Raw genomic sequence first — 23,527 nt, forward strand, 5'->3', positions numbered from 1 at the left:
CAGAAAATAAATCACAGGGCACCGTAAGTGCAGATAAGATGAATTGGTGGCACTTACACTACCTATACAAAATAAAATGGAAAAACCACCTTTGTCACTTATCTAAAAGTTTATGTGGTAGCAAACAACCTGCACAGGCTTTATGCGTTCACGGAAAGTGAGTGGAGCCAATGGGTAAACAGGGCTGATCCACTGCTCCATACACTATATTATAGTGGGCGTAAGCAACATCTGAATGACAGTTATTCAAACAAGTGAATGAAGTCTATTGTCCAAAAGCTTCTGGTTGTGTATGTATAATTTTTATTTATTTTTTGGTTAAAATAATTATCTAGCGAGGCGTGTAAACCGGTCTCTAAGGCAGACCTAAAAAGAAAACTGCCATAGAAGCATATGTAAGACGTGTGGCGAGTGTGAAACTTAACTAAGACCACGCAGGCAGAAAACGAAGTTAGTTTACAAACTCCTGCAGCATTTTACAAATAGATGTTGCGACTGAAATAGATAATTTGGCTACAACGTAGCTCTACACCTCTGACACACAGTTGCCATTCATCAAATTCCAGGGTTAGAGCAAAAAAAAAACCTGCTCAGTGTATTTTTTCAGTTCCAGTGAAAATGATCAAAGTGGCTGTAAAAAATGTTTTTTCTTGAGAGGAAAAAAAAAAAAGTGGATGTAATATTTTAAACCATGTATTAATGGTAATTGTATCATGGGACAATCTGCTGCATGCACTTCTAGTTCATGGCTGCGGCAATGACGGGAAAGGGGAACAGTCATCAAGTTGGAATACAGTCCTCAAGTGTCCATTGGCCATGCAGCGACAGTGGCCAGAAACAGGCTAACTGGCCACCGCAACATGTTTTATTTCTTCTACCCCTGAAAATAAAAGGTTCCCAGACTCCAGACCCTCTGCTGAGCTCAAGCGCTGATATGAGTGCAGTGTTTCTGAGGATATCCCAAAAGAGCTGGATTCCCTGCATTGGGGTTGAAAGATCTTGCAGCAGACTTCACTGTTATCTTTCAACAGGCTCTGCGTCGATATGCCTTGCTTTTCAGTTTGAAAACATTTTATTGAATAACAGAAAGAAACAAATTGCACAAAAATTAAAGGGAGAAGTTACAAAATCAAATTGTTTTAAAACATGAAGTTAGCATAACATTGTGTACTATATAATAATTATGTATACTATTTATAAGTAAACTATTTATTAAAAATACCAGAATAATGTACATATTTATTTTTCAGAAGCACGAACGAAATAGAAGAAAAGGGTCGAGAAAGTAGTGAAAAAATAGATTAAATAAAGTGAAAAGGCAAAAAATGTAAAACCTTGTATTCCTACGCAATAAAAAGTAAATGACGAGAAATGTACATCGAATCAGAAGTGTCATAACTCTCCGTAGGAATATTTACTATATGCTTTTTCTCCTTGCTCCATCGGTAAGTGAGGGATTCAGTCTGCATGCTCCCACAATCCTCTTCGCTTTTGTCCTACCTTGTAAGCTGGACAATCTGTAAAGCAACAAGGAAAGATGCAGGCAGGAAGCCATGGACCAACTTCTGCTTCACGTGCACTGTGGTGATTAAAGCTGTGGATCAGAGACCAGAGTAAAAAGTGGGTTTGACTGATGAAGGTTTCTGCCTTGGAACTCCGGATGCATTCAAACAGATGGAGGACTTGTCTGCCTATGTGCAGAGGGGGGTCTGATGACCTTAGATTGGATGCATCTCTTGGCTGTTTCCATTGGAAGATGTGCCTCTTCTGCCCTTACTTTCAAGCCAGCAAATCAACTCACTGGGCTCTTTGTTATAAAGCAAGTGTCTAGTGCTGAACTACACTAATGTGGCGTTGTACCACTCTTAAGTGTCCCCCCAGACCGATTCCAGGAGAACCTTATGTTTAGTTTTAGACTGTAAGGTGTAGTACGACCTATACTAAAATAAGTGGGAACAGACACTTCACCTGGACAAGCTGTAGCCTACATGATGCTGCTACGCTTGCCAATGTTTATAGAAGTACATGAGATGAAGTGTGCACTTCATGCAGCATTTCCAGTACACTCCTCACTAAAGAATAGCCTCCTGGTGGGTGTGGTACTCCCAATATGGACCAGTAGGATCTACCCAGAAGTAGGTGAAGAAGGAAACCAAGGAAATCCAGAGTAAGTGGATCCGAGGGGTAAACCCGGAAGTGGTTAAGGAACATCCCTCCAGCGCTGGTAAAGTTTAAGGCACCTTTATCCTTTGGTGCAGGCCTCCAACCTGTCCTTCTCTAAACTTTACATAGTTAATGCACGCACACGGGCCCAATTATTTTTGGGGAGGGCTCTTCTTCACCAGAGGCTGCTGCTTTCTTCCCTTAAATAGGCAGTCCCATGAAAGACGTTACAATATGTTTCAAACCCCAAGTAGACCTTCTCCCACAAAAGAATATTTGGGAACACCTATTGGTGTTTAGCGATGCAATGCTGAGGTAAGAGAACTATTTTTCTTTACACTGGATGACCCCTTTTAAAATGTAATCTTAATTAAAAAGGGTACATTAGAAAACAGATTTCCAAATTGAGAACAAGAATAATGCAAACTAACATCTGCAAAAATTGATAATGCTGGGCCTAAGAATGTAATACCTATAGTTTGACAAAGGTTGAAGAAAGGCCCTCATACCAGATTTTTGTGAAGTAGTTTGGAGACTCCTAGACACTGGAGCACTAAATAAATATTTTAAGGATAGAGTAATCAATGAGGAATACAAACTGATACTGAGACACAAAAGCTGATATCTATTGCATATCGGACAGCAATTTGAAAAAATATTACATTGGCTAATAACTAGACCATTTAAAAAAAGATCACAATTTCAGGATTCATACACGACCCATAGGTTTTTGTGTATGTTGTCGATGTTGATTTGTTCTCTGGCCCTATATTACTTTCTTGATTTGGCCCAATTTGCTTATAGCTAAGATGCACGCTTCAGTCTGATACTGGAGTCTTTGCCCAGGGATCAGTCTACAGTGCTCTTGCAAGGGTTTTTTGCATCCTTGCCCAGTTGTCTGGGACTTGCAAGGGTCCAGACAGGTAGTGACAGGTTCCAGCCACACAAAAAAAGGCAGAACAGATTCGTTTTTCAACTTATGCCTCCAATGGTGGTGTCTTTCATCTGGTGATGGTATGAGGAAGAGTCGTGGTGATTGTCTGGTGGCAGTGTATTCATATGGTAGCTTTGTCAACAGTGGAGTGTTCTCCAGTTGAGGTATGTGAGTGAAGTAGAGATGCCCCCGAGATTTTTGTGTGTGTGGTGGATCATCCCTGTTCTTTGTGCTAGATTACTGTCTCTGTATCTCTGTGGTGGCTCTGTACCAGCTTATGGTGGGAATTTTGTCTTTGTGGCAGTCACTGTCTCCTGGGCTTTGCTGCTTCTCTCTTAGTTAAACTTCACTGCCTGCCTTTGGAGATGGCATATTGATGTGCAATGGCCCAACCTCTGGGTCTGTATCCTAAAGCTTCTGTTGGTACATCTCTGCCTAACCTTGGTGAATCACTGTCTCTTTGTAGCTGAAATCTGTCTCTTCCTGACAGATATGCCGCTTCCTTTCAGGACCTCTACTGCTTTCTCTATATTTATTCTCCACTGCTTGCCTTTGGGGGTGGCTGGTTGGTGTCAGCACTAATATTATGTGTGGGTGTGTGTTCTCTTCTTGTTGCCCGTGTGTTGCTGCAGTGGTGTCAGTCATTGCTTTCTGTGTGTCTCTCTGTTTCCAGACCTATGTCCCTACAGTGTTTGAGAACTACACAGCCTGCCTGGAGACAGAAGAGCAACGCGTAGAGCTCAGCCTCTGGGACACCTCCGGTAAGTCCAGCTTAGCCCTTTCAGATGGGGGCTGCTGTCTGTGCCCCTCCATTCAACAGTCATTAAAGTCTACTGGTCATGCTCCTCATCTGCATTCCTCCATGGTGAGCTGCTGCCAGTGCCCTCTCCTTGTGTGCGTTTCTAAAGAAGTACCACTGCAAATGGCCCTCCTATGCCCTTTGTTCATTTTGTACAGTGGTTTTCAGTTCTACTCAGCGTGGCTAATGATGGCGTCTGTGTACAGGGGCTGTAACTTGGATGTTTGTGGTCCATGTGGGTCTCGTCTTGTGAAATGTTTTACCAAGAACTCACTTGTTGTCCCTTGTACAAGTGTGCACACTTTCGGAAATAAGTTGTATGGAAGCAACTGATTGGTGAGGGGAGGAGGGGACCAAAAATGAATGGAAAAGGATTTCTGAATGGTGCATACAATCTATTGATGGGGCAAATAAGAGATCAAGGGTGCAGCCAATGAGTGGATGGGACAAATGATGAGTTGATGTTGTTAATATGTAGGTGGTGAAAGAAAATGGGTGGATGGTGCAAAGACAGACAAATGGCTGCAAATAATTAGCTAAAAATACAAAAGATGTGTGAATTGGTCAGAATAATAGATGGATGGGGAAATAACGGGTTGATGAGCAGTACATGAGCTCCTTTGCCTCTTCTGAATGATGCACTGCTGTCCAAATTCTCATAGAATATGCCGGCGCTTGGTGCAGACCCAAATGCCTTGTGTGTGTGTGTGTGTGTGTGTGTGTGTGTTTTTTTTTTTTTTTTTTTTTTTTGTAGATACCTACGTAAGATCACCTTATCAATTTTCCCTTTATTTAGTAGCATTTGTTTTTATTGCCATGTGCAATTAGTTCTTCAGATTCCCTCACGTCTCCCTAACCTTTTTCAGGTGCTTGTCATCTTGACCCATGTGCTTATCCTGCGAATACCTGTGGACTGGTGGTTTAGGGTAGCTATGGTGCCCCTATTGAACATTTATCAATGTCAGCAGTCCTCTTGGTACGCTGTCACACCTAGTTAGGCTCCTGTAGCCTAGCTGCTTGTTTACTTTTGGGAAGCAGTAGCTGTGGGACAGATATCCCTTTTGTTTACCTCTTTTTTCCTATGACATTTAATGTTGCTCACTGTTAGTGCCTCCATAGAGATACGATGCCCAGCATCTTTTGCCTTGGCATTTCCCCTGAAGGTATTTGCTTCCCTCTGTGCATGTGCTTATGGTACCATTTCTAAGTATTCCTCAGGTCTTGCTGTTGAGCTGTTACCAGCTTAGGGTGCCATGTCAATTGGCACTATCTGTTGAAGTGTGATTGTCACACACCTCTTTGTTTTGGCTGAGTTGCATCTTCTTAGTTTGTTGGCGGGTTGTCAGTTTTTCTTGGTCAGTATGCTAATGGCACAACTGTTACATGCTCCTCGGAGTCTTGTTCTTTAAGCATCGTTTTACTCTGTTAAACTGCTGCTGGCCTACAGTCATGTATATTTATGGTGAGATCCTCCACTCCTATTCTTCTCCTGTTGGTGACTTCATATGTTGGGTCATAGCTGTTCCTTTTGCATGAATGAGTGCCTCAGTGTTGTTGGCCTTGACATGATCTGGTGGAGCTTCACTGTCCCCTGGGTTTGCATGTCACCAATAACTTTTGATCTGTGTGGCGAATGTCGCCTTTTGAAGGCACTGCAACCTGATCATTCAAATTTAAATTGATTTCGGATGAGCCAACTCACTCAGCAAGTCATCTCCTTGACCCAGTATTTTCCAATATCAAAGGCATTACAGTCAATCCACCTACACCTTTAATACAGTCAGACCATACAACGATCCCTTTTATGTTTAAACTGCCTAGAGCAGGGGTTCTTTGGATTTCAGTACTGATTCAGTGAGGGCCCACAGAAGTCAAAAGCCTAACACCCCCACTGAGCCTTTATTCAAGCAGGGCACCCCTGGCCTAAGCAATTTCTACGAATTAAATCAATGCACAAATACAAACAAGTATATGCTAAACAAATGCTGAAATATTTTGTGTATTACACAACCAAAGAGACTTTTCAATTTTGAGTCTTTGTGTTTGCATATACTTTAGTAATTTGAATTGATTAATGTAAATCAAGTCATGAGCCCCTTGAGTGTAGGCCTTCCGGAACCCCATGGGTTATCTATAGTATCTCTTTAAAAATCACAGTAAGAAACGACCATGAAAATGATTTCCTGCCTTGAAGATCAAAAAGCAAGTCAAAGAATTACAGAAAACTTTTACTGGCAACGAAGTACCTAGTGATCCAAATTAGCTATCAGACCTTATTATTTCTACTACTCGGGTCATAAATTAACTTTTAACTGTCCAGATCAAAGTAAAACTAACCAAGAGGAAATAAAAGCCTTAGTTTTTGCAAGAACTTGTCTCGGAAATTAGAACAGCATATTGAGTGCAAGTGGCATTAAGCATTTAACTCCGATTTAAAACGTGTTTTTTTCTTTAAAAACAATTTTATGAAGTATTACAAGCAGATTAAACATTTTTAACAAGTCTAATTATCAGTGTTTATACAATTCCCCTAATCTCGCTAACTGCGTTTTCAACTAGTGAAAAAACTACAATCTCCAGAATGCAGCTAAGTACAAATTACTTCCACATTCACCCTGTGACCATCTGCATCATTTTTCCTTAAAAACATATCAGAAATAAACATGAAATTTAGACACTCAATAGCCTGACCTTGTAATATTCCCTTACTGATGCCGCAGGATAAACATACGTGATTTCTGACGTGTTTATTTAATTTTTTTAAATTTTGTATTTACATTCCCCAATTTCAGAATCCATCCAAATGGGTACCAGCACAGTCCTGCTTCGTGTTCCCCTCTTGTCATTTGCTGTGGAACATTTATGAATGAACTAGCCATAGGTATGGTAGAGGAAATCAGTCTTATTTTCTCTGATCACTTAAACCTGGCATATTACCCAGAATTTAGAAAACAATTGTTATTTAACCATTGCTGTGAAAAACTTCTCTAACCCACACAGAGCCCTGCAATTACTGGCCAGATTCCCTCTTTTAAGTTGTTGGAGAAACTGTTGTTTTTACAACACTATGAATTTGTTGTTCAAAACAGACCATTGGGTACTCAACAAGCAGGTTTCTTACTGGGCCATGGACTGAAATCTATAGGCTCCAAGGTCTTGTCTTGTCCTGGTTTACATAATTCCTACTGAATAGAACTGTCTGTCTCTGCTTGTTTTTTTAATCTTTAGTTAACAAAATTTGTTATGGCATGACACTGGGATAAATCTTATTCCTGGTGCTTCTCATTGCTAATATTCACCCAGTCGCATTGTTACTGCATCATCCGGTACAAAGGTGTGTTTTTGTGTGCGCAGGCGACATGGTTGGTATCTGAACTATCTCTGGACACAAATACACCTTTACCTTTTAACTATGAGCTTGGATTCAATCGTATAGTGGATGTCTACAAACTACCTAAAATTAATCCACGACAAAACCAAAATACTTACTATATCACCTAAAATCAGCACCAGGGACTTGAACTACCCAGTTACAATGTGGCACCACCCTCTTCAGTATTAATTTAGGGATCCATCTTGACTATGCTCTTATCCTTTCTAATCTGCAAACTAATTCGAAAAAGTACTGTTTTTATCCATCGTAAATTGCTTCAATTTATCTTGTGGCTTTTAAATAAGAAATTAAGAATACCCACGATTAATGCTGTAAACCAATCAAGAAAAAACTATTGTAACCTGGTCTTGTTGAGTGGCATAAAAAAACTCATGTGCGACTTCAGTTGTTTCAAAATTTAGCAATTCGGTTACTTTGTGATTTGAAAAATCTTTATCAAGTTGCCTCAGCCAGAAACGAACTACATCAACTAACTGTGCAAGACAGAATCTTATTTTTAAAGCTTTAACTATTGTAGATTGTAGGAAGTTGGCTCTGTATGTGCTATTTCAAAGTAAGGAATAGCATGCACAGAGTCCAAGGGTTCCCCTTAGAGGTAAAATAGTGGTAAAAATAGATAATACTAATGCTCTATTTTGTGGTAGTGTGGTCGAGCAGTAGGCTTATCCAAGGAGTAGTGTTAAGCATTTGTTGCACATACACATAGACAATAAATGAGGTACACACACTCAGAGACAAATCCAGCCAATAGGTTTTTATATAGAAAAATATCTTTTCTTAGTTTATTTTAAGAACCACAGGTTCAAATTCTACATGTAATATCTCATTCGAAAGGTATTGCAGGTAAGTACTTTAGGAACTTCAAATCATCAAAATTGCATGTATACTTTTCAAGTTATTCACAAATAGCTGTTTTAAAAGTGGACACTTAGTGCAATTTTCACAGTTCCTAGGGGAGGTAAGTATTTGTTAGGTTAACCAGGTAAGTAAGACACTTACAGGGCTTAGTTCTTGGTCCAAGGTAGCCCACCGTTGGGGGTTCAGAGCAACCCCAAAGTTACCACACCAGCAGCTCAGGGCCGGTCAGGTGCAGAGTTCAAAGTGGTGCCCAAAACACATAGGCTAGAATGGAGAGAAGGGGGTGCCCCGGTTCCGGTCTGCTTGCAGGTAAGTACCCGCGTCTTCGGAGGGCAGACCAGGGGGGTTTTGTAGGGCACCGGGGGGGACACAAGTCCACACAGAAATTTCACCCTCAGCAGCGCGGGGGCGGCCGGGTGCAGTGTAGAAACAAGCGTCGGGTTTGTAATGGAAGTCAATGGGAGATCTAGGGATCTCTTCAGCGCTGCAGGCAGGCAAGGGGGGGGTTCCTCGGGGAAACCTCCACTTGGTCAAGGGAGAGGGACTCCTGGGGGTCACTCCTCCAGTGAAAGTCCGGTCCTTCAGGTCCCGGGGGCTGCGGGTGCAGGGTCTCTCCCAGGTGTCGGGACTTAGGATTCAAAGAGTCGCGGTCAGGGGAAGCCTCGGGATTCCCTCTGCAGGCGGCGCTGTGGGGGCTCAGGGGGGACAGGTTTTTGTACTCACAGTCTTAGAGTAGTCCTGGGGTCCCTCCTGAGGTGTTGGATCGCCACCAGCCGAGTCGGGGTCGCCGGGTGCAGTGTTGCAAGTTTCACGCTTCTTGCGGGGAGCTTGCAGGGTTCTTTAAAGCTGCTGGAAACAAAGTTGCAGCTTTTCTTGGAGCAGGTCCGCTGTCCTCGGGAGTTTCTTGTCTTTTCGAAGCAGGGGCAGTCCTCAGAGGATGTCGAGGTCGCTGGTCCCTTTGGAAGGCGTCGCTGGAGCAGGATCTTTGGAAGGCAGGAGACAGGCCGGTGAGTTTCTGGAGCCAAGGCAGTTGTCGTCTTCTGGTCTTCCTCTGCAGGGGTTTTCAGCTAGGCAGTCCTTCTTCTTGTAGTTGCAGGAATCTAATTTTCTAGGGTTCAGGGTAGCCCTTAAATACTAAATGTAAGGGCGTGTTTAGGTCTGGGGGGTTAGTAGCCAATGGCTACTAGCCCTGAGGGTGGGTACACCCTCTTTGTGCCTCCTCCCAGAGGGAGGGGGTCACATCCCTAATCCTATTGGGGAATCCTCCATCTGCAAGATGGAGGATTTCTAAAAGTTAGAGTCACTTCAGCTCAGGACACCTTAGGGGCTGTCCTGACTGGCCAGTGACTCCTCCTTGTTTTTCTCATTATTTTCTCCGGCCTTGCCGCCAAAAGTGGGGCCTGGCCGGAGGGGGCGGGCAACTCCACTAGCTGGAGTGTCCTGCTGGGTTGGCACAAAGGAGGTGAGCCTTTGAGGCTCACCGCCAGGTGTGACAATTCCTGCCTGGGGGAGGTGTTAGCATCTCCACCCAGTGCAGGCTTTGTTACTGGCCTCAGAGTGACAAAGGCACTCTCCCCATGGGGCCAGCAACATGTCTCGGTTTGTGGCAGGCTGCTAAAACTAGTCAGCCTACACAGATAGTCGGTTAAGTTTCAGGGGGCACCTCTAAGGTGCCCTCTGGGGTGTATTTTACAATAAAATGTACACTGGCATCAGTGTGCATTTATTGTGCTGAGAAGTTTGATACCAAACTTCCCAGTTTTCAGTGTAGCCATTATGGTGCTGTGGAGTTCGTGTTTGACAAACTCCCAGACCATATACTCTTATGGCTACCCTGCACTTACAATGTCTAAGGTTTTGTTTAGACACTGTAGGGGTACCAGGCTCATGCACTGGTACCCTCACCTATGGTATAGTGCACCCTGCCTTAGGGCTGTAAGGCCTGCTAGAGGGGTGTCTTACCTATACTGCATAGGCAGTGAGAGGCTGGCATGGCACCCTGAGGGGAGTGCCATGTCGACTTACTCGTTTTTGTCCTCACTAGCACACACAAGCTGGCAAGCAGGGTGTCTGTGCTGAGTGAGAGGTCTCCAGGGTGGCATAGACATGCTGCAGCCCTTAGAGACCTTCCTTGGCATCAGGGCCCTTGGTACTAGAAGTACCAGTTACAAGGGACTTATCTGAATGCCAGGGTGTGCCAATTGTGGATACAATGGTACATTTTAGGTGAAGGAACACTGGTGCTGGGGCCTGGTTAGCAGGGTCCCAGCACACTTCTCAGTCAAGTCAGCATCAGTATCAGGCAAAAAGTGGGGGGTAACTGCAACAGGGAGCCATTTCTTTACATAGATAAAGATGTTTGAACTACTAACTCTGCTTTTATGGCCCAGAAGTGTTCCTGTTGACACTTCCGGATCTCTTCACTCTAAAGGGAAGTTTCTTCTGAAAAGTCCTACAGTTCGTCTTCTACGTTCGGCAGTCAAGCCAAACTGTGAAGCGCCCTACCCGTTCAGTAACAAAAACAATCCTCTCCTATTTTTTTTTTTTTTTTTTTTTTTAAAGTAATACTGGTTACGCAGCCCCTTATTCAACCTTACCAATGGCACTAAGAAAACTTTTTGGTGAGTGATTTGCTTAGTACATTTACTAAACCAAAACCTCATTGTTCACATGGCTTCCATGGTGGTGTCTGGGGAACTAGTGGCTTGAGATGCTATGGACTGAGGCAGACTCCTGGCATCTAGGGACGTTTCTTCACTAGACGCCCCTCACCTCGGGTAGGAGACAGAATTACTGAATGTCGTTCCTTGACTAAAGCACACATCCTCTAGTCTGTACTCGTATGGGCAGGGCACACCATTGAAAGCCCAACCTAACAGGCAGAATTTCACTGCCTTGGAGAGCTTTGCGCTGTGGGATTGTGGGAAGGGGTCCGATAGTAGGGACCAGATCCTAGGTGTTAGGATAACAGTCCTGTACAGTTGGGGGGAGGTCTACCCTAGTGGCAGCAATTGGACGACAGTGACGTGTGTGTGTGTGTGTGTGTCTTGAAGAGGGTGGCAAACATGTTCCTTGCAGTTAGTGGGTGATGGGGGTGTATGGGATTGTGATATGTAATTTGTTGAGGGATTTAATGACCCGGCATGTGGGTGAGGGAGTGAGTGGGCGATAGATGGGCGAGAAGGTGAGTGACCGAACAAGTAGGGAGGCGAGTGACAAAATGAGAGATGGAGAGAATGGTTTAATGAGTAACTGGTTTGAGGGACTGACTAGTCATAGTTGAGAGTGCTAGCCAGTGGCTGAGAGAATGGTTATGTGGCTGAGCCTTTTAGTCAAAGTTGGAGGGGTCAGGTTTTGACTGATCAGTGAATACTTCAGTTAGCGATTGAGTCAGGGGGTCGATAGTGTACATAGATGTTTGTAAGGTTTGTTTGAGAGAGTTTGTGAGTGAGTGGTTTAATGCTTGAGGAAGTGAGTGGGCGAGGGAGTGTTTTGAGTTGGTTTGTGTTTTAATGTTTTGAGTGAGGGAGTGAATTTGGGGGCAACTGTCTAGGTGGGGCAGTGGGTGAGTGAGTGACTGCACTGGGGGCTGGCAAATAGATAAGGGAATGGATAGGTAAGCGAGTGCCTCGGTAAGGCATTGATTGATTGAGTCAGTACCCCAGCAACGGTGTCTGACTCGTCTTTTGGCCTTTAGGAAGTATTTGTGGGTTTGATGCCAGAATGAGATAACTAGGAGCTAAAACCCTCTACAAAAGAACGAGCTTGTCACAGTGCTCCTGGTACCACCACCACCCTCGCGCCTCTTTATGACATTCCTCTCACTGAGAATGTAAAACTGAGGCCTTGCTGTAAAGGGTCGGGTGGGGGATTTGTAGTGGGGTCACATCCTGGGGTTAATGCTGGGTGGTGGGTCATGCATGACTGGTCTAAACACGCCTGTTGCGACGGGGGTGTGTGTGTGTTGGTATCTTCTGCGCTCCTCTCCATCTCAGTGGTACCCTCTTTCCTCCTTCCAGTTTCCATGGTAACGCTCTAGGGATGTTTGTCATTCAGAGCACAGACTGTCTGGGATGAGAGCCTGGATGGGGGGGGGGAGGGGGGCGCTGTAGTGAAGAAGATGAACGCGAGGTGGGGTCGCTCGCTTGGCCCAGGCAGTGCCAGGACCAAACCTTCCACAGCTGCACCCCATGCCAAAAAATATAACTCTTAAGGTTCTGTTACATTGCTACGGATATGAAAGATCGAGATGAAGGGGGTGCCACCAAATTAGGGAAACGGGGGCTGGAGAGATTTGGCATGCGGAGATGTAGTTGCCACAGAAGAGGGCTGCCCCCTGCTCTGTCTGTTATAGGGTGGGTGTTGGTTCGTTGTACTCCCAGTAATCTATATTTATCTTTGTTTGCCTTATTTTTTTCCATCTGAAACCTTGCGCTACAATTGCGTTTTACACCTTCCTCTTGAAACGTCATGTTTTAGACTAAAAATGACTATCGGCCTATTTATTGAGAAGGTATGCCCTAGAGACTCTGTCAGGTGCGAGAAGAAAGGGGGACGCCACTGCATCTTCTCACATGTGTCTATTCATCGTGTTCACACCCCACTTGGTACAAACAGAAGGCCTGAGAAAAATATTGCCTGATGTTTTTGGCGCCTTTTCTTAATCGCCTCACTCGCAGCACTGCAGATGGTCTGGATGTACTGCCACAGGGGCACCTTTTTGCCTAAGGACAGCCAAATTAATGTACATGCTTAGCAGAGCCATCTCTGTTTGTGGATTGTAAGACGTGGACAGAAAACGGATTACACAGACTTCCGGCAGCAGTCCTGCCCCTCATATTTCGCTGCTGTGTGCCTAGGCAGCAGTGATGCCCCGGGGTTACAGATTTTACAGGCTAAAGAGTCCGACAGCAGGGCTGTTGGTCAGGCAACATAGTTCTGATGGCCCTTGTCTCAGGCGGAAGGGATACTTCTGGCTACACCGATCTTACTGGCTGCAGGTCAAGACATAGCTGTCTCATAGAGCAGTGGTTCCCAACCTGTGGTCCGGGATCCCCTGGGGGTCCGCAGCTGCTTAGAAAATTAAATAATATTAACAGATTAGGTTCCCAGCTTTCAGTAATGTCTCAGTGGGGGTCCCCGGGTTCCTGTAATGATAAAGTGGGGGTCCACAGAAGTTAAAAGGTTGGGAACCACTGTCCTAGAGTGTCTTTTTCGGCCTAGGTTCAGAGCAGTTAGTTCTCTTGTCACCCGAGCCTATACCTCATGGGACTGCAAAGCAAACCTATGCCTCAGTTGCACAGATTTGACCGGGCAGGGCTTGTACAGCATTAGGGGCGTAGAAATCATTGGTGCAGCAGGTGCAGTGGCACCGGGGCCCTGAGGGCGGGCGGGGGCAGTTGACCCCTAATAACTGCTTTCGTTGTACCCTAACAGCAGTCAAGGGGGGCATTTTCCAAACCTGCGCCAGGGTCGATAGTGTCCTTGGTACGTTACTGGACAGCAGAGCTATACTTTGGTCAACACCAGTGTCACAGACATGATACTGTCAAGCGGTAGGGTAGCGCCAGTGGTGTGTACCAGCTACCTCAAGTAATGCCCTTGTTTCTTTCAGGCTCTCCGTACTACGACAACGTGCGGCCCCTCTGTTACAGCGACTCTGACGCCGTCCTCTTGTGCTTCGACATCAGCCGGCCGGACACCCTGGACAGTGCACTGAAGAAGGTGAGCGGGTGCTACAAATCGATGGAGGGTGTGGGGACGCGGTGTAGGGTGACCACCCGTCTGTAAATGTCACGGACTGTCCGTAATTTCGCCCTGCTGTCCGTTGTCCGTGATGAAAGCTTTAACGGATGGCATTTGTCCGTAATTTTAGCCTTTCACCTAAAGGACAAGGAGGCAGGGTGAAATTACGGGCAGATCGGTTTCCCCAGCTGGATTGGAAGGCAGGGGGTGTCCTGTGCTCTGAGGGAGGGGCAGACAGATAAGAATCAGACTTTCTTGCCAGGGAGTCTCCTTCCCTAAAGACATGCAAATGTGCCCAACTGGTAAATCTGCAAATGCAAAGGGGCTTGAAAACCTGCATTGACTTTACTAAAATGAGTCACTTGAAGTTTTCTGGTGGCAAAGATATTTCTTTTAGAGAGGTATTGTAATGGTGTTCCAAGGTGAGCTGTGGAGTGTGTGGTTTTAATGGAGTGTTATAACATTTTTTAGTACTAGGTATAAACTGTATATTATTCAAATCTGTATTTGAGAAGCACTTTTTTTTTTTATTTAACCGAAATGTATTTGCGCATTTTGTAGCAGCCTTTATTATGATGTAATTGTATTTTTCACAGTTCTTTCAGGTACTTCGGTACCTCATAGTACTAACAAACATTGGCAAAGCAATAGGTCTCATCTACGAAAGAGTTATTGGCTTTGCTAATGTGTTTTAGCCATTAAGCATGTTATACACCAGAGTAGCTGGTGTTCAGCATGGCTTAAAGTTAGTGGCATAGTGGTGTGGAGTAGAGTAGCAAAGGAGCAGTGGCGTAGAGCCTAGTGGTGCAAAGTACAATGCAGTGGGGTACAGTGCAGTTGTTTAGAGTGCAGTGGCATGGAGTGGCGTGGGACAGAGTAGAGTGGCATAGAGTGCAGTGGAGTAGAGTGGCATACATTAGCGTGGCAGAGAGCAGTAGTGTAGAGTGGTGCGGTGGCATAGGTTGCAGAGTAGACTCACGTTGCAGGGAGTGCAGTGGCGTAGTGTAGAGTGGTGCAGAGTAGAGAAGAGTGCAGTGGCATAGAGTGCAGTGGCATAGAGTGCAGTGGCATAGAGTGCAGTGGTGCAGAGTGGTGCAGAGTGGAGTATTGTATAGTGCTGTAGAGTATAGTGCCTAGAGTGCAGTGGCATAGAGTAGAGTGGTGTAGAGTGCAGAGTTGCAGAGTAGAGTGTCAGTGCAGTGGTGTAAAGTGGCACAGAAATCAGTGGCATAGAGTACAGTGGTGCAGAGTAAAGGGCAGTGGCATACAGTGCAGTTGTTTAGAGTGCACTGGTGTAGAGTGCAGTTGCATAGAGTGGCATTGGGCAGAGTAGAGTGGCATAGAATGCAGTGGAATAGAGTATATTCGTGCAGAATGCAGTAGTACAGAGCAGAGTGGTGTAGAGTCTAGTGGCGGCCAGTGCAGTGTTGCAGAGTGTCAGCTTGCAGTGGTGTAGAGTGCATTGAACTAGAGTGTAGTGGCCAGAGTGGTATAGAGTACAGTGGCTTAGAATAGATTGTTTCAGAGTAGAGTACAGTTGCATAGAGTGGAGAGGTGCAGGGTAGAGTGCAGTGGAATAGAATGCAGTGGCATAAAGTAGATTATTTCACAGTAGAGTGAGGTGGCTTAGAATGGAGAGGTGCAGGTTATGGTGGAGTTGCATAAAGTGGCATAGAGTGTGATGGCATAGAGTAAAGTATTATAGAGTGCAGAGTAGATTAGAGTGATGTACAGTGTATTGATGTAGAGTGCAGGGGCATAGAGTTAAGTGTTACAGAGTAAAGTGCATTAGCATAGAGTGTATTAGCTTAGAGTGCAGTGGGATACAGTGCAGTGTTGCAGAGAGTGGAGTTGTGCGGATTAGATTGGTGTTGCATAGACTGGAGTAGTATGGCGTGCAGACGAGCAGAGCGCAGTGGTGTAGAGAGGCGTAAAGTGCAGTGGCGTAGAGTCGTACAGAGGAGAGTAGAGAGGCATAGTGTGAAGTAGCATAGAGTGCAGTGGCATAATGTGGAGTGGGTCAGAATGGAGAAGAGTGCAGTGGCATGGAGTGGAGTAAAGTAGAGTGATACAGAGTAGGGTGCAGTGGCGTGTAGTGGAGCAGAGTGGAGTGCAGTATGGATGATATGCTAACACACTGCCATTACAGAGAACACATTTTTGATTGAAATGACCATTACATTTGCACAGAGATACAGTTTATTAAATCAAACTATACCGTGCACAGATGACGATGTGTGGAAATTGCATCACCTAATGCAATGATTTGTTTTAATCATGTAATGGTATTTGTTTCCAGCACAGTTCAGAATTAACAAAAATGTGCTTGATTTGTACTTCTAATTCTGATATATTCTGAAGTTTATTTAAATGTTGTCATGTGATAGAAAAAACTCTTTCCTAACCCCAGTATCCAGCAAGATTGTCGCATAAATCCTCTCACTTTGAAGTCAGAGAAAGGAAAGTAAACACTAAGTTCCCACCGAAGACAGAGTCTGACATTTGACTTTGTTCTTTGAATGCACAGCAAATATGATAAGATAAGAACAAGATTTACAGGCCTGTTTACAGAAAGAGAGCACTCAGCAGGATACTGTAAATAAGGCTTTGGCAAGGGAAGGGACAAATTCAAGCTGCATAGCCTAAAACAAATAAAGCCAGCAAATTGAAAGCAACAAATTCTGAGTTACAAACCACAAGGTCAATGGCAAGCAACGGGCAGAATGCATTCACAAGGAAGCACTATGAATGTACTTAAAGTGACAGCTGTGGGATACTTTGTGGGGAAAGTCCAGTATTTTATTCCATATCTTGCAGAGGTTTGGCTACATCAATCACCCAGGTAGTATGACGAGAAGACCTGGAGTGGTTTCCATGTTGCAGGAAAGGTCTGTACACCCATTCTATCAGTTTGCCACCAGTTCCTATGGTGTAGAGCTTCTGGCACACCTCTTGTAGGGTTAGTGCTAGGTGGCAGGCATAAAATAGGGCATTTAATGATTATTTAAGGTGGTTGTAAGTAAGGAGTTGACCGGGGTGAAGATGGTAGTCTGCCACAAGGGTTTGGAAATTTAGTAGCTCACTGTTCAGAAACAAAGTCCCCAATTTTAAGACACCTGCAACATGCCACTGATGGAGTTGCTCTAAGCACAACCATCCTGTGTGAGTGGGAAGGCTTAGTAAAGGTAGTGCAGGAGCATAGGGTTTCTTCGTGTCAGTGAGTTTACAGGTTCTGGCAAGGCAAGAGAAAGCCGTGTATGATAACCCTGGACGGTGATCCGTAGAATGGTCAGTAGGAAACAATAAGCTTTCCTTAAGTCTTTACTGGTAAATCCCATCTCATGCAGTGAGGTGGGCAGAAAGCCAGCGAGACACTCATTGGACCTGTGCAGCTGAATAATAGCATTCGAAGTCCAGAAGACCTAATCCACCCGCAGTCACAGCTTTAGAGTGGAAAGAGCTCCAGATGGTGCTGCAGTGACCAAATCAGATGTGTGGCCTGTCTGAAGAAGGAATGAAGGACGAGCAGGGGAAGGTTTGCAAAATAATACTATCATTGGGGTAGCACACCATCTTCACTAGTGCCACATGGCCTTTACAGAAAGCAGAAGAGAAGATCAAAAAGCCAACTGGGCTTGGAGGGACCGTTCGCTCTGCCGAGATTTTCATCCTGGAAATCAGTGTAAGAATGGTAGATATTAATCACTAAGTATCAAAAGGTAACTGGTTCCCAGTTCAATCTGAGATCTAATTGTATATGAAGGCGAAAACAGTGCCATATGTTAAAGAAACACTAATAACATTTTAAAATGTGTAAATTTTGTTTGTGCAATTTACATCCCAAGTATTTTGAAGATTCTATGTGTAATTGACACTTAGGGATAACCCAGATCTCTAGTTTTGGCTTTTGCTCAATTTCAAAACCATATAAAGACCTGGACAAAGGGGGCAATTGCCTTGCACAATCTTGTAAGGGGTCTGGCCCCTGCTCACCCTTCAAAAGCACTAACAGCGGACCATTGCACCAGAAGAGTTTGCCAAGGTGGATGGGTGATGCTTGTTCAACCACTTGACAGTGCCCCTTCTGTTTCACTCCTGTGTCCAGAGACAACTCCCCAGGTACCCAATACCTTCGAATAGTCTTGGTGGACCCATCTTGTCTGATTTTAGGAATTGTTCCATCTTGTTCTTCTCCTTTATTTATCCAGTTTTTAGCAACAACCCTTTGAATTACTTACCGTGGATCTCCCATTTGATCTTGATTTCATTCTCCTCTTTTATTATCTTTGATTGGTATTCGGGGCTCCCATTTCTGAGATAAATGTAGAGTCCCATTCATACACTCTAGTGCAGTGAGACTACAGACAAGTTATGGGTACATCACATCCTGACATTAGGTGTGAGACTGTCGCCCACACCATCTGCCCTGCCTCTTTAAAAAAAAAAAAAAAAAAAAAAATTGAAAGTCCATGGGCGGTTGGGGTAAGCCAGATGTTTTTGTTCAATTTGTTTAAACTAGCATAAGGTTAATTACCTTAATGTGTCCCAAACTGTTTGCCAGGGGTTTTAAAATGTTCAGAAACATAATCAAAATGTTGCTGTTACTTTCTCTTCATGAAAGAACGGGTAGATTTGGGTAGGGGTGATGGCCTTGCCGCAGTACTGAAGGGCATTAATTTACTACTGAACAAGGACGTAATGTGACACATGAATGTAGCATGCCAGGAGGCAATCACAAAAGGTCCACAGTGAATAAAAAGTGCTATGTTAAAAAAGAGTAAATAAATGCACGGACAACATAGTGAACATGGCCTCTCTTGCCTGTGTCTGTAAAAACTGACGTTTGTTCTTGAGTTTTTGTCCTGAATTTTGACCCTTTTCCTGAAATTTTGTCCTGAATTTTGACCCTTTGTCCTGAATTTTTTACAGTCCTGTCCAGAATTTGCCTCAATGCCAGGTGGTCACCCTAACGAGGTGGAGGCGGGGGGGCGGACATGCAACCACAGGGTGCGGCTAATATAGCGAAAAATCCGGGTTTGCACTGAATTCCTCAACAATCACAAATCTTCCCGCCAGTCTATGGTGGTGAGCGGGAGGAGGAAGACGACCAAGAGAAGGCATCGCAGTCAAGTCAAGCTTGTGTGTTGGACTGTAGTCCGTGGTTGTAGGGTTGGCGGCTTAAACATGTTACAGAGCACAACATGTTTCTTAAAGGCCACTGCAAGCTTCCACCTTGGCACCACCCAAAGCCTTCAGTGTTCTCTTGCCATCTGGTTGGGTAGCAATCCAGGGTGTGTAAATGGGTTCTTTCCTTTGTATTTTAGGATTCTTGAATATACTGTTGTTAATTCACGTTCCACCTAAATATGTAAATAAAATGAACATTATTGCAGCATAAATCACTAGTCCTGTAAAGGGAGCAATATATGGCACACTAGACCAGTGTGGCTAGTGATCTTTCAAAGCAGTGGTCCTTAGTAATAACACTGAATTGCACACAGTGTTCAAGCAAGTGAGCACGCATTCCGCAAAACATTTAAATGGTATCAAATAGTTTATTTTGCAGCATTATTGTAATAAAAATATGCCCGGAAACACAGGGGCTCTTAAATATTCCAGTACTTTTAATCATGTACCGGCAAGCCTGGTCCTTCTCAGGAGCAACCCAAGTTTGCCAACCCTAGTATCATTCTGCAAAAATTGTGGGGAAAATGTCGCATTTTACAGCAGTTTCCCTAAAAGATGTCTGTAAAGCTGTAAGTAATGTAGAAAGTACAGAAATGCAGTTACTCAAGGTCATGCGTTTACCATAGCATCCATATACACTTCGACATTTTATTTCTTTTCATTTTTCCATTCTGTCCGCTCAGGCAGATTCCCATTGATACATGTGAGCATCTCCTTGGAAGCGGTAGGGTGGTAAAATAACAGAAAAATACCCAAATACTCTAATATTAGGAGGTACACCATAGTTGCAGAGGTTTAATATTCATATACAGCAGGGCTGTCATTCTAATTACAGAGACCTTGCAGGTCCAGACAGCAGACTAGTGACCCTAATATTCAAACAGCAGTAGCGATCACTCAATTTTTTTAAATATATATATATATTTGGAAAACCAATAATTTTGTCTCAAACATCAGCTTGTCAGTTTATTAAAATATTAACACTTTGGATTACAATAGACAGTTTATATTGTGGAAAAAGAACACGAAATCTCCCCAAATAACTGGTATTTTTCATGACAAAAACGAGTATTTATCTTGAAATATAACCTTTTTTCATAGGTAAATGTCTCTTGCCCAAATATCGGTTTACCATTTATGTCAAGTACTAACATGTACATGTACTACTGCGACACAAAGCTAGGCTGTGTCTTGCGTGCTGGCATCTCTCTCACTCAAGCCATGGATAACTAACTACAACGCAACTGATTGCCACCATCATGGTATGGCCAGGGCATGGTTAGGAGAATCGGGTCATAAATGCCCATTGTATGCTAGGAATCGTCACCATTGTGCCTGAGTAAATATTATACCAGTGGTGGGCATCGTCATGCCATGGATACTCACTAAAGGCATATCACTATGCCAGCATCCCCATTCTACCAAAGAAAGGAAGTGGGCATGGATGCCTACTTGATGTCTGTATTGTCTGCCCTGACAAAATAGTGGTAAAACCAAGTGGGGGCACAATCATGCCATAGCTGCCCATAGTGTGCCAGAAATTTCCACCACTATACTAGGGCAAGTATTCTGGCAGAGTTGGGCAGTGTCTTCAACCAGTATGCAAAGAGTTACCACCAACATACTTGGGGCAAGTACGTGTTTTGCCAGGGGCGAGCTCCTGGGTAACATCATGCCATGGACACTCCAGCAAGCCAAGAAATGCCATCAATATGCCAAGCCACGCACCAGAAGATATACTCACAAATGCACTTGTACATATGCAGTTACAAGCAGGCCTACCACGCGCGCACACAGCATTCAAGAGGATTTTTTTTCTTCATTATCTTCTGCTGGCCTGCCTCACTGGTCCGGCCCCATCTGAGAATGCGTCACTGTGCTGGGTGCCAGTTGAGGTGTCCAGAAAGGTCCACTGACCAGCAAGCCGGCACGACGATGAGGCAGTGTTGTATGTAAGAAGTTTGGCAATTTCAGGGAGTTCGGCAGATGGGCCACAACCAGAAAGGAGTGGAACATGCCCGTCCCTAATCCACGCACCCGTGGCTGGTTCCTCAAGGGACACAGGGTGCATGATACAACACGGGCAGTCTCTCCACTGGGCTTGATCTGAGCAGCAATGCCACGCAAATAGGGCCTGCTGGTTCCGCCGACAGGTGCCCGCAGCATCCAATACATCTGCCCCGGGTCCCCAGTTTTTGGTGCCTATAGTGGGGGCATGAGACCGCATGCCTCAACCAGTTAGTGCCTGCCTCAGTTTTCAAGGAGTGAGCACAAAAACTCACCTGTTCGTGGCTGTAGGGGCACCCAGAGAAACCAGGCAGAATCGTGGCACAAGGGGAGGCAGAGACACTTACCTGCCCATGCCTTGCCCGAGCTAAGTCGTCCAGTAGCAGGAGGGCGTGGGTGGGCCACCACTTCGGGCTGCATCAGTCTCTTCCCTGTGAGCCTCTGGCCTCCTAGTTGTTTTCTTGTTAAGACAATCATTACTCATCTTATTTCCTGTCCGCAAACTGTAAAGCCTCGACAGTCTCAGTGCTAAAAAATGAGTTCCAGGGCTGCTCTGGGCACCAGGAAACGCCGGCACAAATTAGGACCCCAGTCGGGTATACAACTGGTGGCCTAATTTGTGCCGGTGTTTCCTGGTGCCCAGACCAGTCCTGGTGGCATGTCCTGTCCAAATTTAAGTGTGCATGTAGCTCGGTAAGCACCACGAGCCCGACTTTTGAGGGCCGACATTTTTTTTAAGCTCTTGTTACATCCAAGAATTACAAATGCGAATTATAAATTTCCTGGCAGAGAAAACCTTTAAGGACCTCCTATACAAGAAACTCGTGGCTTGATAGTGGTGAACTTCTGTCAAGACGGAAATAGGTCCTCGAAGTGTATAAACGCTCCCGGTCTACGCCCCCCAGCAGCCCACCTTGGAGTGGAAGTCTTTGTTGTGGTGATTGTCTTTGAAGCGTTCTTCACGCACAGCTGGGTAAATCTTCGACCTATTCTGAAGAACATTGTCTTTTGAGAAGGGTGATGTAACAAAAATACTGAATTCGTGCATATTTTATTTATATTTATTGAGTTTTCCGTTACCTTTGGCAGCACATAATCAGTTGCTTGTTTGAAAATATATGTGCTTTTTGCTCGGATATGACTTGAAATACGTTGTTCAAATAGCTAAACTGGAGTGTGGTGGCTGTTCTTTGTTGCTTGGAAATTTCCACTTGTCACTTTTTGTTCAAGTTACTTCAGAAACTTAGTAGTCATTCTAACCAATGTGCAGTTCCTGGTACAGATGGGCACCTGGTGCGTACTGAAATTTTAGGAGCGCAAATTATACCTTATTCTGAGTTTTAGACCTCCAAGTGAAGAATGACGTGCTAATTGCACGTTTTAACCCACTCAAAGATGTGTGACGCGGAAGATGCACTCTGAATACACAGTATTCTGGTGCATAGATGTGCGAGCAGAAACCCCGTCCAGTGCACCATTAGCACCCATGCTAATGAAGACCTCAGTCTAATGTATATGTCTTGACTGAGAGCGCCCACTCCATGAATTTGCCCAGTGCTCTCCTGGACCACCGTCGCTTGATCTGAGGCTTTCTCTCCGCAGAATTTTTCAAATGCCCCCTTTGAAATATTAGGCCTTTATGATTGATGTGTAGTTGGGAGGTTCACAAGCGAATGGCTTTTTTTTTTTTTTTTTTTTTAAACATATGTTACATTTTTCTTCCCTTCAACCTACCTGGGGTTATTTTAAACTCAAATAATTACTGTACCTTTCAGATGAGGTTTATCTTACTGTCATGCTTGCATTCTTTTTATTCTCCATTTCTTTCTGTTTGAATTAGATTGCCTGGCACATGCTTGTTTTTTTATTGTGACCGCTGGGGGAGGACCTTTTCCCTCTGTCACAAAATATAGAGTAAAGGTACCTTTTACTCTCTTTAATACAAAGAGGATTATTTCCTTTTTATGTAGGATTTATTTAGAAAAGGTGGCTGTAGATCTGTCCTAGGATTCGGTAAGACCAGACAAACACTCCCGTTTGTTGATGTCAGTTTAATATCTTGCATTGAGACTATGAACATACCAGTCAAGGTGGGTGATGTGCGTTTTTCTGATTTCACAGCACGCCAATTCTTATTTGTAACGTTTGGTGTCTTTTCTCTTATGCAGTGGAAAACAGAGGTGCTGGATTTCTGCCCCAGCACCAGGATGCTGCTGATTGGCTGCAAGTCTGATCTTCGCACTGACCTGAGCACGCTCATGGAGCTTTCCCACCAGAAGCTGGTTCCAGTGTCCTACGAGCAGGTGGGTGTCCCGTGGTGTTTGCCAAAGCCAGGAGCTGGGGATTCCCAAAGGAGGCAAGAGCTGAGGCGGGAGATCCAGTGCTTAATTTGTGCCGGTGATTGCAGGTGGAGCACACCGGCATTAATCTTTGGGGATTT

General features: G+C 44.5%; 1 protein-coding gene across 1 annotated transcript in view; it reads left to right on the top strand.

The window, feature by feature from the left end:
* The window catches only part of RND1 (Rho family GTPase 1), a 38,255-nt gene that overhangs the window by 12,056 nt on the left and 2,672 nt on the right, over nucleotides 1–23,527 (top strand). Inside the window, exons 2-4 of the mRNA XM_069230499.1 lie at nucleotides 3,771–3,858; nucleotides 13,763–13,872; nucleotides 23,256–23,390. Of these exons, the coding sequence (XP_069086600.1) occupies nucleotides 3,771–3,858; nucleotides 13,763–13,872; nucleotides 23,256–23,390 (333 nt within the window). The remainder of the gene's footprint in view (nucleotides 1–3,770; nucleotides 3,859–13,762; nucleotides 13,873–23,255; nucleotides 23,391–23,527) is intronic.

Source organism: Pleurodeles waltl, chromosome 4_2 (assembly GCF_031143425.1).
Source record: "Pleurodeles waltl isolate 20211129_DDA chromosome 4_2, aPleWal1.hap1.20221129, whole genome shotgun sequence".
Taxonomy (NCBI): domain Eukaryota; kingdom Metazoa; phylum Chordata; class Amphibia; order Caudata; family Salamandridae; genus Pleurodeles; species Pleurodeles waltl.